This window comes from Cyprinus carpio, chromosome A20 (assembly GCF_018340385.1).
Source record: "Cyprinus carpio isolate SPL01 chromosome A20, ASM1834038v1, whole genome shotgun sequence".
Classification (NCBI taxonomy): Eukaryota; Metazoa; Chordata; class Actinopteri; order Cypriniformes; family Cyprinidae; genus Cyprinus; species Cyprinus carpio.
The window spans coordinates 5,747,720-5,766,221 of NC_056591.1; the positions used below are offsets into that span (position 1 = coordinate 5,747,720).

Here is an 18,502-nt window from a genome sequence, read left to right on the forward strand (position 1 = left end):
TTTCCACTCCATGAATATATAAATAAATATATATATTTTTTTTTTTTTACCATTTGGGTTTCCATATCAGGAAATGGCTCAAGCCAGATTCGAACCTGCATTCCAAAATCAGCATCATAGCTCATGTGTCAGATGTGCCACAGCACCAATATTTTTTTTTCTTTATAACTTGATGATGGTTGCACAAGAGAATAGCATGAAAAAAACAACAACCCTTATTTGTTAAAGATGTTTACATTTAGCTCAGAATGTACCACATTAACTTGTGTGCACCATTTGAAAAAGTTCCATTCCCAAATTGGAACCTTAAGCCTGCAGCGAAGGAGGTATAAATACAGCCATTACCAGCACTAATTCAACAAAAGAAACTGCACGCAACAGACAGTCTCTTCAGATCGGGTGCCCATAATCCATCTGTGACAAACTGTGGCAAAAGTTAGATACGCAAGCACTGATTTTTGGAATACTTCAACTTTATCAAAGAAATAACATCTCTCAGGCCTGTGCAGACTACATTGCATCGACCACACAATGGACTGTAATATATGACCAAATTGACAGATAAATGTTTCTCTGCACTCTTGCCTTATTAGGATCTCTCTCTTCCCTTCACCAAATGTCCAATTAAAGGAGCATATTAAATGAACACATGAACCCTGTTAGAGTTTTGCCTGTAAAGGTGAACAACAGGACACCCATTACTTTTTCATTAGTCTGAGGGTCTCTATTTGCAGCGCAATTAAAAACAAACATGTAGACCGTTAAGGAGAAGAACAGATGCAGATCAGGAAATACCTGCTAAAAAACACGTTTTACACACAAGCTGATGTTTATCATGGGAAAATAGCACAACCCCTTAAGCGCCTCTGCTTTTCCCAGGTCATTATTCAGTCTACAATGTATAAAAGTGGCTGTAAAATTTCAGATGTTCAAGTTTGATTCTGTCACTGTAATGGGACTTAATTATCATAAACTAGAAAGTGCCTTCCCAAAGAATATTTTTGTCATAGTTCTTGAGCTGAATAACAAGCATGTGAAGCTGTAAAACCAAAACAACATGGAGGAAGTGAACTGATGGAAAGAACCAGTCACTACTATAATGTCTTAAATTGACATTTTTTTGTCAAGTTATATTGCGAATGGTCATGTCTGACAATGCATAATGACCTAATATGAAAACTATTCAGTCTGACTCTGAGTCACAGTTGTAAAGTTTATTCAATTATTCTTGAGATTTCCACTCTTAAAAATAAAGGTTCTTTATTAGCATTGATGGTTCCATGAAGAACTTTTAACATTCATGGAAACATTCCAGGTTGTTTTGTTATTGGAACTTTCATTTTTAAGAGTTGAACTAAATATGCCCATAACTTTTGTGGATTTAAACATCCGAAATCAGAAAATATCACTAAGGGATTCTCCATCTAATATTGAGTAATCTGTCATCATTTTCATTTTCTACTGCAGACCACAAACGAAAATATTTGAAGAGGAACCAAACAACATCGGATCCCACTGACTTCCACTGCATGACCACTGTTTTTCTCAAAACCTTATTTTATCCATTATAGTTCCAAAGAAGTTTTGCAACAACATGATGGTGAGTAAATCATGACAGAATTTTCTTTTTTTTTTTTTTTTTTTGGGGGGGGGGGGCGGACGACTAACAATACAGATGCAGCTTTATTAAAATAATGATATCATATTACCAATAACTACCTTAAAACCACAAGCGCTCTTTGACAAATTACTGTTGCTCCCTATTTGCAAGTCGCTCTGGATAAAAGCATGTGCTAAATGCATAAATGTACATTTTTCAAAATGTTTTCGGTGTTTATTGCATGTGTAATTATGCAAAATATGGTGATTTATCAACACTGAGATTTCCTAACCGTAACTTTATTTTAAAACCATCTTGTAACCACTGTGTAAATATCAGGCAATGTCAGGAGATTCAAACATATTGAACAGATTGATCAAAAACAATGGACAAACTTTCATTTCCTCAGTTTAGCCTGTTTCACCTTCCCTCCAAATAACTCTTCAGTCATGGGACTGTTGCACAGTTAGTCGAGCTGTCTGGCTCTTTCACAACGAATTGACTTGCTATGACATGATCCAGTCCTGCATATATTTGCAACGGTACGTAGAAAACAAAACCAATGAAGCGTGAAGTCACACTAAGAAAGGCATGCAGTTGAAACAGGAAGTACAGCTCTACATTTCACCCTGTAAATGTTTATTTATATCAAACAATGGGTTTCCTGCTAATAAAGAAACACTTATTTTCCTTCCAGTCTAAAACACTAAAAATGTTTTAGTGTCCATAAATAAAGACAATAAATAAGTTTGCTTTTCTAAAAAAAAAAATATATATATATATATACTCTTTTACGTTCTCCGTGAAATTATAGGTGCAACACCACACAGCTCTTTCATCCTCAGGTCTCAGATCCATCTGTTTAGGTATCCAGTGACCCGGATCTTCAGTATATGTTATTTTGATTATTTGAGTGAGCAATCTCTCCTTAATCTTTCCCACAACGCAGAGAGGTTTAAGAGATCAGGAGCCGGGAGTTCCAGGAATTCCTGTGTAAACTTTCATCACACTGCCTCCCGAATCGCCAGGTAGGTTTGACTGATACAGGACTGGATGAATGCTACGGACCTTCTCCTGGGTGGGTTTGAACTTTGCAGTCTTGCACATCTTGTCCCAGAGCAGACGAGGCACTGGGGGGCTGAGGATGATGAAGACCCAGGGGTCTATGATGGGGTTGGCCGATACTAAAAGAAGGGCTATGAGATTATGTTTATAAGGGCCATAGCAAATGCTGATGTACACTTGAATCTGTGGAGACAAGAGCACAGCAACAAAATCAAAAATTATGTAAAAACATAAAAACATGGTCCTATTTCCCATTTCAATGTTCACATTATAGTGTAAACAATTTGTGAAGCTGCTAGAAATACGTTTTGAATAGTGTTTCAAATCCTAAATGAAAACCTAACAAAATACTTTTTCTGACATGTCTGTCTTTATTAGAATTGGTGCTTAGTTCAATATTTAGTCCAATGCAATGACTTTTTTTAAAACATTTGTAAGTGTGCCTTTGGTGTAAAAATAATTTTAGGGCCACTGTATATGGCAAGCCATTTAAATATTTATTTCTCTCCACTAACTAGTATCAATTTTACATTAATAGTACCTACTTTTAAGTCTACTAAGTAATCCAACGGTTACAAGTATCTTTTTCAATTCCGCCAAATATTCCTGTTCAAGTACCCATTCATTAGATACTAGTTTCTATTCCAGTAGTGACTTGTTCAGTATGTAATCAATGTAACTAGTACTAGTATTACTACTTATTAGTTTGCTACTTATCACTAACTCTGTTAAGTTATTGTAGTTAAAATGTTACTAGTAACAATTAATACACACTGATACAGTACATGTCTACTCAATAGTAATACGGGAATGGGAATGGATACCAAGGCCTATGGATTAAAAGAAAAAGAAAAAAAAAACAATCTAAAACTTACCAGTCAGTTACTAGTGGACTAGTTATGTGCAAAGAAAAAAAAAGTTTTAGTATATAATGACTAGTGAATAATTTCTAGATAAAGATAAGGGACTATAACAGACGCTAGTCTTTATTGAATAACCTACTAGTTAAATAAAATACTGTACGTCCAGTTAACATAAAACCCTTTTGTTTTTGCATTAATATATGATGCTTTGTTTTGTGTGTGTGTGTGTGTGTGTGTGTGTGTGTGTGTGTGTGTGTGTGTGTGTGTGTGTGTGTGTGTGTGTGTGTGTGTGTGTGTGTGTGTGTGTGTGTTTTAGGGTGACGTTTTAGCATTCTGTCTAGAGTCTTCAGATGAAAAACAGCATTCCGGTTAATTCTGACTCATTTACAGTAATGCTTATTTATTTGCCCCTGTAAACAAATAAACTTCAACTTCAAAACGCAGACTTATAACTTTTAAGAAATAAATACACTACCTCTAATATGGACACTATGGTGTCTTTGAACATACAGGAACAGGACAGTAGTCAACTCATGTATAAGTAAAGTTTGAAAGAGTGTTTGACAAGTCTGAAGCTGCCTTACCACAAGAGGAAGAGAACAGATGACGAATGCTATTGTCATGAAACCGAGCAGCACAAGATGTTCAACCTCCTTCGCGATGGATCGATGCCTCCTCTTGTGTCCTCGCTGCCGTCGCACAGAGCTCCGGTGCGCCTTGCGTCTTCGGTACATGAGAGAAAGATGATAGATGACGGACGCATTGCACAAAACCGTACACACAATCATGATGAGCAAACAAGACGCGTAGATGATATTGAACACTTTTTGCTCTCTCTTAGACGGGTGCATGTCAATGAAGCACCACGTACCGGGAAAGTGCTGAACATATTCCCCAAACCCGAAGAAAGGTGTGGCACTGAAAAGAGCGCAAAACAGGTAGATGAGAGCGATGGTGATGTACCCGCAGCGTTTACTCATGCGTTTCTCGTAACAGTAAGGATGTCCTATGGAAAGCCAGCGCTCCACTGCCATGGAGAGAAGAATGGCTAGAGTGACCATACTGAAAAAAATCATGGCGTATCCAAAGTATTGGCAAACTAGTCCGCTTTCACTCATTCCGATCAAAGATTCATTCCTCAAGTACGCAGTTAAAACCAGTGGACTGACGGAGAAAGTTCCCAGCAAGTCTGTAAAGACCAAAGATGTGACGAGGACTTGGAACAAAGATGCGGGATGTTTCCTCCGCCGTATTTCCAAGAGAATTAGGGCGACCACGTTCCCAAGGACACCGGCGGAAAACATAATCGCAGATGTTGTAGGAGATCCTCTAGAGACGGTGGACTGCCATTGGTAAGTGTCATTTTCAGGGTCTGAAGCCATAAAATCTTTTTCTTTCTTTCTTTCTTTCTTTCTTTCTTTCTTTCTTTCTTTCTTTCTTTCTTTCTTTCTTTTTCTTTCTCTATTTAATCCTAACTTTCTTTCTTTCTTTCTTTCTTTCTTTCTTTCTTTCTTCTGTATTATCCAAATTGGAGTGATTCTGAATTTAAGGGAAACTAAAAATCATAGCAGAGAAGATTTGGGTCCATACTTCTAGTGAAGCCGAACTTTTACGCACAGCTCTTAAACTTTCAAACGAGCGTGAGAGTGAGGTGGAGTTTCAGCAGAGCGTGCTCTGATGTCAACAGCCAATGACTCACCACATCTAGACTTAAAATGCGATCCGGTTATTTAAAACGTGATTTGGTTTATTATTGTTATTTTTATTTACTTATTTACTTTACAATACTACTTAGATATAAATAAATCGCTAAATTATTTATACTTTAAACATGTATAAATATATGTAACAAACAATGCATTTTTATAAATTGTATTGATTAATAGTACTTAAAATTACATTATACATTATACTATTTATTAGCAAATTACACGCTATTTAAAAGTTATGTAGAGTTTATTTAATGGATATAAAATCTTGGTTTACCATCTGCATGTTATCATGACGCCTCCCTGTGGAGAATATTCATGACACAGACGAGTTTTAGGAGAGACCAGGGTTGATATAGGGATTGATTGGACCAAGCGTGCGTTATTTCACATTACAAAACATTAAAAGGTCAAAACCTGTAGAAGACAGCTTTACAGTTTTCTATTTCAAAGGCAAATATTTACTGAAACAGGCCTCCTGCTAAAAATATTAAATATTAAAATTAAAATGAATAAATATTAAAATATATTTAAAATACACAACTTTTGTTAGAAATGGGAACCATTCATATCACAAACGTTACATTTGACATAATTAATGAAAGAGTGTGTGCTCATATAGCATGTGTTCACCATGTGCTCATTCAGAAAGCAGCAATCAATTATCATCACAGTATCATAATGGCAATAATCCACTTTATCCTCAGGGATCAGTACTGGGACCACTTTTATTCTTCCTTTACTTCATATTACAAGCAAAGTTATCAAATCTAATGGCTTTTTCTATCATTCTCATGCGAAATATACTCAATTAAATCACGATTTCTGCCGTTTGACAAATGGGTTTCTTAGCATGTCTGGCGAGCATTTCTGTCTGAAATGTTTGAATTTATTAAAAACAGAGCAGCGGTTCATCCTAGCCAAGTCAAAGCCTTTGCCAAGATCTTGTCATTTCAGTAGACAAACTCAACCATCTCACCCAGACAGCCAAGAACCTTGACAACGAACTGTTGTTTTCACCATACATACCACAGTCAAGACATGTAGATTCTTCCTGCAGAAAATCCAGAAGATTGGTAGAAAAACTGATGCCAGTGATGGACTCTAAATCATAGTAATCATGTTTCAAACCTGTATACACATTTATTTATTTATTCTGAAAAAAAAATGGAGTAATGTTAGTATCCAAACAGCTTGACTCTCATGGTCGACTTCTATTGTACTTTATGTCCATACAATGAAAGTCAATAGAAACTGAAGCAGTTTAGTGAGTAAATGATGATAGAATTTTCATTTGTGGGTTGAGCTGTAAGAAATTTGAATTTTTGTGGTTTTGCTAGATTTTATACTTCCATTTCCCTCAGGGAGTTACAATAATGCTAATGTAAATGCTTTTTCAATTTCATGTTGTCATCTGGGAACATTAAAATATTAGTGACTCCATACTATAAAATGCAGTTGTTTAAATGATAAGAAATGCAACACAGAGAGTGAGGTCACAATGGCGCAACATGCTTAATTAAGAATGAATGATGAAAGAATCCTTAAAGGAGTGGTTCACCCAAAAATGAAAATGTACTCACCCTCAGGCCATCCAAGATGCACAGTAGATGAGTTTGTTTCATCATCAGAATAGATGTGGAGAAATTTAGCATGGGTATTAATGGGTGCCGTCAGAATGAGAATCCAAACAGCTGATAAAAACCCCACAAAGATATAATTAGTAAAATGTCAAAAGTGGACTTTTGAAATAAAGTGTAACCCAGAGGAATATTTAAAATATGGATTTGTTGAAGCACTTGTTTGTTTGCACAAATGATTGTCTATTCAAATTTGGTGAACATATTGGATGCTTTGCTCTCGTCTACCAAAATCCCTCCCAGAGACATTTTGGTAACTATGTGGATTGTGGTTGAGGCATCCTTTCATTTTAAGTGACCACATCGTCACATCTCATGAACTTCTTCAGGGACAATTATATTTAAGTTTTCCAGATCGAAGCTGCTTCCTCTCGAAATGAAGAACTGCTGCGTATTTGCTTTGCTTTTTACAAATGTTTGTTTTATGAATGCGATTCAAAAGGACACATTTTTCGCTTTTGGATTATCTGAAGGGGATTCAGTTCTTCAGGAAGGTGATGATGAAGTGTCTGAAGCCCTGAAGATAAACAAGCCATTACAGTTCTACGACGTCCAGTTTAACATTCTTTATGTAAGCCATTGTTTTCTTTGCCATATTTAAAAAAAGTCATATGTGAATATAGTGTATCAAATATTTCTTGTTCTAGCATATGCAATAATCTCTATGTAAAAATGCCTTTTTAGTGCTGATTTTCTTATTGTACCTACACAAATAGAAATATAAATAAATAAATAAAATTGAGTATGCAACCATATTCACTGAGCATGTGAAGTCTGAAGCTTAAAATTTAATTTCTCAGGTTTCCACAAATGGGTTCTTGTCCCTTCAGTCTCCTCCTGAAGAGAGCGAGTATTTCAGAAACATTGTGTTTCCTCTCAGCTTCTCTGCCATCGCACCTTTCCTGACACACATTAGTTCAGGACGGGGGAAAGGATCTGTGTTTTACCGTGTGGAAGAATCATTATTAAACCGGGCTTCTGAAATGGTGCAGAAGGGTTTTACCGGTTCTGAATTTAAGCCCAGTCGCGCAGTTATCGCCACATGGGACAATTGTTGCATGTGAAGAGGAATGGCTCCAGCTCCAATTTACATATTGTGTAACATTTTGTGTCCCTTCATCCTATACTTTTTACCCACAATATAAATGTTTCAAATAAAGTAATATTTTGATTTGTAAAGCTATTTTTATCAATATTAACTTTGTATTTATTTATTTCCAGATTAATTTTTTGCAATATTAACTTTGTATTTATTTATTTCCAGATTTATTTATTCATTTATTTCTTTTTACATTTCCGTGTAACACGATGTCGATGGCACCGGCCTTGATGTAACTATGAGGATAAGTAACTGAATTCAGTCGCTATAAAATAATTCAACATAATAAACGTGAATCTGTGAAAATATATTGGATCTCTCCAGTTGATCTGGCACCTCCCACTCTCAAACTCCGATCTCTATTATTAGTTTAATCTGACTTCTGCGTGAGCCCTCAACCAATGATTCACCGGCGCTCCACGAGGACCGCCTCCCTCATTTCCATGTTGCACACAGAAAAGTAAAAATAAATAAATTAATAAGTAAATAAATAAATCTGGAAATAAATACACATGTGAATAAACAAATACATATAAAAAAAAAAAAAATAGATGCATGAATAAATACATTTAAAAATAAAGAAATAAATAAAATAAATAAATATAAAAATGAATGAAAGTATAAGTAAATAAAACTTAAAAAGAATAAAAATAAATGTAAAATAAATACAGAAAATAATACATAAAGGAAAAAAGTAATTTAAAATAAAAATTCAAGTTTAAATTTTATTACGTTAGGGCCTGTAGGGGGCCTGTAGGAGGTAAGAACATACTGTTAACCAAACCATGCTATTATATGGGTCATTATTAGTCCTGTTTCATAAAATTTTGCATCTGATTGAGGACATACTTTAACTTTATGTTATCAGGTGAGCTCCCTGGGTTTTTGGAGATGAAACCCTGTTCGAATGGGAAGCACCATTGTGCTCCCAGGGGATGGCACTCCTTATCATTGTCAGTGTGTCATGGGCTTCCAAGGGGATGGACGCAACTGCTATGGTACAAATATTTCAGTGTTTATCTATGACATATTTTGACATCAAGCCAAGCGCTTGCTATGACTGCTCCTTTGAGAGTTCCCTTAGAGACTGTGTGTAATTTTCTCATGCCATTATTAAATTACTGCCTTAGTTAACGTTCAGAATGGCTCTCTTGGGTTTTGAATCTGTGATCCAGATGTAGACAAGAGTGCTGAAGGGCTTAGTTACATTTATATTTATGCATTTGGCTTTTATTCAAAGCGACTTACAGTGCATTCAGGCTATACATTTTTTTTTTTTTTTAACCATGCGTGTTCCCTGAGAATCGAACGTTAACGTAGGTGCAACGTTACTTATAGTCAACAGAATGTGTTAAAGGGATCATCAATATAACATGAAACCCAACTTTTTTAGGCCAAGGCCAACCAAGAAATGGAGGGATGTAATATTTCATATTTTTAAAAAATTAAGCATTGTAGAAGCAAAAATAGACAAAAGTAACATAATGTAATGCTGTGAAGGATAATTTGCTCAATATTCATTTCTCATTTATTGAACAGCAATGGTTAAAAACTCATTTAAATCTGTTGCTTCATGAAATTATTTACTGTTTAGAAGCGCTTGAAACCCCCAACGGCGGGTTCAGGTATTTCAAACTTCTTTTTACCCCTAAGCGAACAAGGAAAAATAACTTGATATATTCGTATATTGGGGTGTTTACATGTGTGAAACTGCTATTTAATTCTGGGCACTTTTGAAACACTGTTTTATTTAGCTTTGAAACCTCAATGAATCTTTGTTGTAAATCAGTTTTTTGCAGTGTGTTTCAAACTGGCTAAGCTAAGTGATTTGAGAAACCAAGGCTTTGTTTCGTCATATGTTTTCTAAAGGTTTCTACATTTTGGTGGTTTACCATTTGAGGGCGATGATCTCGTGAACCCATGTGAGTATAATGAAAATAGGAGAATTAAGGTGAATTGTCTCTGATTGGCCTGATTATCCAAGCCTTTCCTAAAAGCACAAACAATCACTACAAATATACAGGTCCTTCTCAAAAAATTAGCATATTGTGATAAAAGTTCATTATTTTCCATAATGTAATGATAAAATTAAACTTTCATATATTTTAGATTCATTGTACACCAACTGAAATATTTCAGGTATTTTCTTGTTTTAATACTGATGATTTTGGCATACAGCTTATGAAAACCCAAAATTCCTATCTCAAAAAATTAGCATATTTCATCCGACCAATAAAAGAAAAGTGTTTTTAATACAAAGGTTTTTAATACAAAAAAAGTCAACCTTCAAATAATTATGTTCATATATGCACTCAATACTTGTTTGGGAATCCTTTTGCAGAAATGACTGCTTCAATGCGGCGTGGCATGGAGGCAATCAGCCTGTGGCACTGCTGAGGTGTTATGGAGGCCCAGGATGCTTCGATAACTCAAGCACGGGTCTTGTGTCTCTCAACTTTCTCTTCACAATATCCCATAGATTCTCTGGGGTTCAGGTCTGGTGAGTTTGCTGGCCAGTCAAGCACGCAGGCCAATTGAGCACAGTAATACCATGGTCAGTAAACCATTTACCAGTGGTTTTGGCACTGTGAGCAGGTGCCAGGTCGTGCTGAAAAACGAAATCTTCATCTCCATAAAGCTTTTCAGCAGATGGAAGCATGAAGTGCTCCAAAATCTCCTGATAGCTAGCTGCATTGACCCTGCCCTTGATAAAACACAGTGGACCAACACCAGCAGCTGACATGGCACCCCAGACCATCACTGACTGTGGGTACTTGACACTGGACTTCAGGCATTTTGGCATTTCCTTCTCCCCCAGTCTTCCTCCAGACTCTCGCACCTTGATTTACGAATGACATGCAAAATTTGCTTTCATACCAAAAAAGGTACTTTGGACCACTGAGCAACAGTCCAGTGCTGCTTCTCTGTAGCCCAGGTCAGGCGCTTCTGCCGCCGTTTCTGGTTCAAAAACACACGCCTGTGCACGGTGGCTCTGGATGTTTCTACTCCAGACTCAGTCCACTGCTTCCGCAGGTCCCCCAAGGTCTGGAATCGGTCCTTCTCCACAATCTTCCTCAGGGTCCGGTCACCTCTTCTCGTTGTGCAGCGTTTTTTTGCCACACTTTTTCCTTCCCACAGACTTCCCACTGAGGTGCCTTGATACAGCACTCTGGGAACAGCCTATTCGTTCAGAAATTTCTTTCTGTGTCTTACCCTCTCGCTTGAGGGTGTCAATGATGGCCTTCTGGACAGCAGTCAGGTCGGCAGTCTTACCCATGATTGCGGTTTTGAGTAATGAACCAGGCTGGGAGTTTTTAAAAGCCTCAGGAATCTTTTGCAGGTGTTTAGAGTTAATTAGTTGATTCAGATGATTAGGTTAATAGCTCGTTTAGATAACCTTTTCATGATATGCTAATTCTTTGAGATAGGAATTTTTGGGTTTTCATGAGCTGTATGCCAAAATCATCAGTATTAAAACAATAAAAGACCTGAAATATTTCAGTTGGTGTGCAATGAATCTAAAACATATGAAAGTTTAATTTTATCATTACATTATGGAAAATAATAAAATCACATCACAATAATCAAAAACATTTATAACTACCTATATACAGACACTTTATATTCAGTTGTATTTGTAGATTATATAGCTGATATTTCATAACTTACACTTTCATAAAAACATTTGTAGTTTGTTTTGTAAAAAGTATAATTATTTTCTGCCCTCGTTGCATTTACACCGCAGTGCTTCGAAACATGCATGAGGACCATGAGGACCACTAACACTCTTCAGTCATTAGCAACCACACATGTGCTACACATTTAAGAGTTTTATTTCATAGGAGGCCCATCATTCTCTTCTTTTACAGATACTGATGAGTGTTTTCTGCAGCTCTGTCATCTGTTTGCTTCCTGCTCCAACACCCAGGCCTCCTTCCACTGCCAGTGCTGACCCGAACACAAGGGCGACGGCTTCCTCTGCCAACCACCACGTAAACCACAACATTTATCAAGAAACACACAACGCTTTCTCCCTGTTATCTCAGTAACAGACTGTTCTCTTTATTTATAACACAGAAGAAGTCCGGCAATCAAGTCAGATACTATTTTCAGCGGCGAATTATAAAACACAAATGAGTTGTTTAATCTTTTATAAGAAACAAGTAGAACATGTTCCTGGAACAACATACATTGTTCCAGGACTTGGCTTAGTCACATCATGCCATTTAGTGAATACTGATAATGTAATGTATTTAAATGTTCACTGGTCCTGTTTTTTTTCTACGTTAAACCACCCTTAACCGTGTGCCAACACCACAGAGAAAGTCTGCAGGAGAGTCTAAGCATCTACCCAGGCCTGGAGGCCTTTATTCCTCAGTGTGATGAGAAAGGGCAGTACAAACCCCTGCAGTGCCTGGGCACCACTGGACGCTGCTGGTGTGTGGACAGTAGAGGGCAGGAGAGAGTGGGCACCAGGACAATACCTGGCACAGCGCAAGCCAACTGTGATCAGCCATGCAGGTATGGATTCATGCCCTCACATTCTGCACTTACTGCTCTCTAACTTTTGATTTGGTCAGATAACACTTCTTTTGTTTTTGAAAGAAGTCTATTGTGCTTATAAAGGCTCCATTTATTAGAGCAAAAATACATTAAAGTAGTAATATTGTGAAACATTATTTTAATCTACTATTTTAAATTTTAAAAATTATTTATTCCTTTGATGGCAAAGTTAAATTTATGAGCAAGCATTTCTTGTAGTTTTTAGCGTGGTTATACAAAAAATAAATAAATAAATAAATAAAATTCAGTTACTTGAAATAAAAAATAAATAAATAATAAATTATATACAGGTGCTGGTCATATAATTAAAATATCATCAAAACGTTGATTTATTTCAGTAATTCCATTCAAAAAGTGAAACTTGTATGTTATATTTATTCATTACACACAGACTGATATATTTCAAATGTTTATTTCTTTTAATTTTGATGTTTATAACTGGAAAATCCCAAATTCAGTATCTCAGAAAATTAGAATATTGTGAAAAGGTTCAATATTGAAGACACCTGGTGCCACACTCTAATCAGTTAATTAACTCAAAACACCTGCAAAGCCGTTAAATGGTCTCTCAGTCTAGTTCTGTAGGCTACACAATCATGGGGAAGACTGCTGACTTGACAGTTGTCCAAAAGACGACCACTGACACCTCGCACAAGGAGGGCAAGACACAAAAAGGTCATTGCAAAAGAGGCTGGCTGTTCACAGAGCTCTTTGTCCAAGCACATTAATAGAGAGGCGAAGAGAAGGAAAAAAGATGTGGTAGAAAAAAAAAAAAAAGAGTACAAGCAATAGGGATAACTGCACCCTGGAGAGGATTGTAAAAACAAAACCCATTCAAAAATGTGGGGGAGATTCACAAAGAGTGGACTGCAGCTGGAGTCAGTGCTTCAAGAACCACTAGGCACAGACGTATGCAAGACATGGGTTTCAGCTGTCGCATTCCTTGTGTCAAGCCACTCTTGAACAACAGACAGCATCAAAAGCGTCTCGTTTCAAAAAGGACTGGACTGCTGCTGAGTGGTCCAAAGTTATGTGCTGTAATGAAAGTAAATTTAGCATTTCCTTTGGATATCAGGGTCTCAGAGTCTGGAGGGAGAGAGGAGAGGCACATAATCCACATTTCTTGAGGTCCAGTGTAAAGTTTTCACAGTCAGTGATGGTTTGGGGTGCCATGTCATCTGCTGGTGTTGGTCCACTGTGTTTTCTGAGGTCCAAGGTCAACACAGCCGTATACCTGGAAGTTTTAAAGCACTTCATTCTTCCTGCTGCTGACCAACTTTATGGAGATGCAGATTTCATTTTCCAACAGGACTTGGCACCTGCACACAGTGCCAAAGCTTCCAGTATCTGGTTTAAGGACCATGGTATCCCTGTTCTTAATTGGCCAGCAAACTCGCCTGACCTTAACCCCATAGAAAATCAATGGGGTATTGGGAAGAGGAAGATGCAATATGCCAGACCCAAGAATGCAGAAGAGCTGAAGGCCACTATCAGAGCAACCTGGGCTCTCATAACACCTGAGCAGGGCCACAGACTGATCGGGTCCATGCCACACCGCATTGCTGCAGTAATTCAAGCAAAAGGAGCCCCAACTAAGTATTGAGTGCTGTACATGCTCATACTTTTCATTTTTATACTTTTTTAGTTGGCCAAGATTTCTAAAAATCCTTTCTTTGTATTGGTCTTAAGTAATATTCTAATTTTCTGAGATACTGAATTTGGGATTTTCCTTAGTTGTCAGTTATAATCATCAAAATTAAAAGAAATAAACATTTGAAATATATCAGTCTGTGTGTAATGAATGAATATAATATACAAGTTTCACTTTTTGAATGGAATTAATGAAATAAATCAACGTTTTGATGATATTCTAATTATATGACCAGCACCTGTATATATAACTTTTTTTCAGCTAGTTTTCAAGGCAACATTTCTCATTTTCATCTAGTCTAACTTGATGCAGAGAATAAGAATAAAACTGAAATAAATATGAATAAAAATATATAGACAACAAAAACTAATAAAATGGCAAAAACACAACAAAATTACTAAAATTTTTACCTAAAATGAACACAATTTAAAATGACTAAAATAACACTGGTGCCACATGATCCTTCAGAAATCATCAATTTGCTCATTTGGTGCAGAAGAACATTTATTTTATAATAATAAAGCATCAATTTCAAAAAAAAAAAAAAAAAAAAAAAAAAAAAAAAAACCTTAATAACCCCAAACATTTGAACAATATTATTTAATAATCTTGTTTTTACTCAGTAAAATTGACCCTCAAAAATGTCTCACCACTAAGCTTTTTAATATGTATATAATTATTTGATGATAGTACATTATTTTTCTTTTATTATTATGATTAATGTTGTTGTCATTATTGTTATTATTTAACACATACATAAACTCTACATGAGGGTCATTTATCAATCTACAATTTTTTTTTCTATTCTTTTAGGTTTTATTAGTTTTAATCTGCTGAAATCTGCTCAGTCCATTGCCATTTAAGTTGTTGTAAAAATCTAAAGATCAGCAATATGCTGCCGAATCAAACCATTTAAAACACAGGGACTCACTTATTGTGCTGCATGTGTGTTGTGGGAGTGGTGTTCAGTTCCAACTACACATGACATGATTATCCCTCATGAGACAGCCTTACTGTAATTAACGCTCACATAGTCATTCACTGAGGCAAGATATATGGATGCGGTCGAAATATCTGAAAAAATGGCAGAGTTTTCTGGAAGAAACATTGTGACAGTGTCTGTTGTGTGTCTTACTCAGCGGCGCTGCTTCCCTGTGTGGAGACTGTGTGTGAGCACTGGAGGCTTTCACCCATGACTCACTATAATGGTCAGCCGTCCTCTCAGGACGACATGCCCCTGTGTGATGCTCACAGGAATTTCCTGCCTGTGCAATGTAACGGCAACAGCATCTATCTATCTATCTATCTATCTATCTATCTATCTATCTATCTATCTATCTATCTACTCTTACGAAAAAGAAGTTTAATCAAGTGAGATATTACAGTAGTATACTTCTTTTAAACTAAAAATAGGAAACTATGCTTTTAGTTTACTTTTTACGTACTTCTCAGAAATTGGCTTTATGTACTTCTCAGAAATATACTTAAAATGACATTTAAGAATACTTGACTTATACTTACAAAAAGTCTAAATATATTTGAGCTATACTTGTGCTCCTAGAATCCATGTTTTCATTGTTATACGGTAGAGGGTGCTACAGTAGTACACATCTTCTGTACAGAATTTCCAAAAAAAACACAAGTGAAGAAGAAAAAGAAACAACAGATACTACCACATGTAACAAGATCATCTGACATAAAATAGCATCAAAACTGTAATGCTATCGAATAAAATGTCAACCGATGAAGAGTTAATAATAACAGTCAAGCTTTGGGGTGTTGATTGACTCCATCTACATTTTGATTATCATTTCAAATCCAATTCATAGTCTTTTTTTCAGCTTTTTGTTTAATATGTTATTTCTTTATTTTTTTTTTATTTTTTTTTTTATGAAACTTACCCTCATTAAAGTGTTTAAAAAAAGAATGCATGAAGCTAGAATAAAATGTTTTGGATTACAAGCAGATACCCTGTTCTTTCTTTGGATGTTTTGTATGTTCAGATATTCATATAACAAAATATACAAATTAAAACCTAAATAGGGATATAGTAGTATACTTAAAACATAAATAAAAATTCAACAAAGAATTTAATTAATAAACTGTCAGTATACCTATAAGTTCACTTTTAGTATAATTGCAGAGTGTACAAAGTATTTAATTTATAAACTGTCAGTATACCTATAAGTTCACTTTTAGTATAATTGCAGTACAAACTACAAACATAGAGGTAAACTAGTTGTGTACTCAAAGTTTTGCTACTGTTATACTTAAAGTATACTTCAAAGTATACTTTTTATATTCTAGAAAGTGGGCCAATTTAGTCCCAAGGAGTATTGAAACAGTACACTTACAAGTATAACTACTAGAACACTGATATTTGTATACTTGCTACATAAAAAGTATACTTAAAAATATACTTGAACTTTACTTAAGTATACTTAATAAAATAAACTTGAAGTATTCTACTTTTTGTAAGGGTATCTATCTAATCTGTCCCATTTTAATAATAGGGAAATATGATGGTTGCATATTCACTTCAGATTTGCTAATTATGCAATGTGAAATTCCAGGCTTGGTCCAGCCGGAGGGAATTGCGGTGGACACTGTGCACAGGAAGTTGTTCTGGGTAGACAGTGGGAAAGACAGGATCGAGACATCTGATCTGGATGGCAGGAACAGAAAAGTGCTGATTGATTCTGATTTGGTGAATCCCAGAGCCATCGTCATGGATGCTAAGAGTGGGTCAGTGAGATTTCATCAAAGTCCTTCATTTGCTGTCTGTTCTATATTATATTTACCATTATGCATACACATTCATTCAAGCTATCATGAAACACAAATAAATGTATTAAGGTTGTAAGTTTCTTCAGAACCTTATATTGGACCGACTGGAACCGTGATGCTCCCAAAATAGAGAGCTCATCACTGAAGGGACATAAGAGGAAAGTACTGGTGTAAGAGGGTCTCATGTTGCCTAATGCCTTGACATTAAACTTTGACACAAATCACCTGTGCTGGGCAGAGGCAGGTAGGAGTTTACACAAAATATAGCATCTCACATTATCATATATAGGTGCATCTCAGTAAATTAGAATGTTGTGGAAAAGTTCATTTATTTCAGTAATTCAACTCAAATTGTGAAACTTGTGTATTAAATAAATTAAATGCACACAGACTGAAGTGGTTTAAGTCTTTGGTTCTTTTAATTGTGATGATTTTGGCTCACATTTAACAAAAACCCACCTTAACAAGAGGAATACGACAACTGTAGTGGCTCTTGATGCCTTGACCCCGGCCTCAGTCCATTCCTTGTGAAACTCACTCAAATTCTTGAATCGATTTTGCTTGACAATCCTCGTAAGGCTGCGATTCTCTCTGTTGGTTGTGATTCTTTTTCTTCCACAGTTTTTCCTTCCACTCAACTTTCATTGTTTTGTTAACATGCTTGGATACAGCACTCTGTGAACAGCCAGCTTCTTTGGCAATGAATGTTTGTGGCTTACCCTCCTTGTGAAGGGTGTCAATGATTGTATTCTGGACAACTGTCAGATCAGCAGTCTTCCCCTTGATTGTGTAGCCTAGTGAACCAAACAGGGAGACCATTTTGAAGGCTCAGGAAACCTTTGCAGGTGTTTTGAGTTGATTAGCTGATTGGCATGTAACCAAATTCTAATTTGTTGAGAATTGGTGGGATTTTGTTAAATGTGAGCCAAAATCATCACAATTAAAAGAACCAAAGACTTAAACTACTTCAGTCTGTGTGTAATGAATTTATTTAAAACACAACTTTCACAATTTGAGTTGAATTACTTAAATAAAGATTGTGTACAATATTTTTTTTTCATCAAATACAATATTATACTTTAAGTACAATTTTAAGATAAAAGTCAACTGAATCACCAGCACAAAGAAACAGTGACTGAGAGACGTGTTCCAAGATGCTTTGAACTATCCTTTCAGCCTGGCAATCTATGACAGCCACTTTTACTACACTGACTGGGAGAGGTGAGTCTCTGATACACTGCATTGATTTGACTGAATGTGATCTGGCTGCGGGGTCATGATGAGAGATGGGATAGTGGTGATAGATCAAAGCACTGGGAAAAACACAGCTTCTCTCCCTATTCAGCAGTCACACTTATATGGGACTACACTTATCCCATCACAATGTCTATAGGTAAGTATATAGTAGTATATATATATATATATATATATATATATATATATATATATATATATATATATATTATTTATATTTTTTTTTTTTTTTTATTATTCCATTTGTTTACTTTTGTGAATGCAGTAATTA

The 18,502-nt window shown here is 35.9% G+C and overlaps 1 protein-coding gene and 1 long non-coding RNA gene across 2 annotated transcripts; one reads left to right on the top strand and one right to left on the bottom strand.

Annotated features, from left to right (window-relative positions):
• Positions 1–1,883: 1,883 nt before the first annotated feature.
• On the bottom strand, positions 1,884–5,219 carry LOC109103315 (prostaglandin E2 receptor EP2 subtype-like). The gene is made up of 3 exons (XM_042777449.1): positions 5,004–5,219; positions 4,113–4,929; positions 1,884–2,848 (listed from the first exon to the last, which is right to left on the bottom strand). Exons 2-3 carry the CDS (start codon positions 4,908–4,910, stop codon positions 2,564–2,566), a joined length of 1,083 nt encoding a protein of 360 aa, XP_042633383.1. The 5' UTR covers positions 4,911–4,929; positions 5,004–5,219; the 3' UTR covers positions 1,884–2,563.
• A 3,388-nt stretch (positions 5,220–8,607) lies between these two features.
• On the top strand, positions 8,608–17,301 carry LOC109103326. The gene is made up of 4 exons (XR_006162719.1): positions 8,608–8,974; positions 9,846–9,898; positions 11,846–12,497; positions 16,764–17,301. It is a non-coding gene; the product is annotated as an uncharacterized LOC109103326 (long non-coding RNA).
• Positions 17,302–18,502: the final 1,201 nt, after the last annotated feature.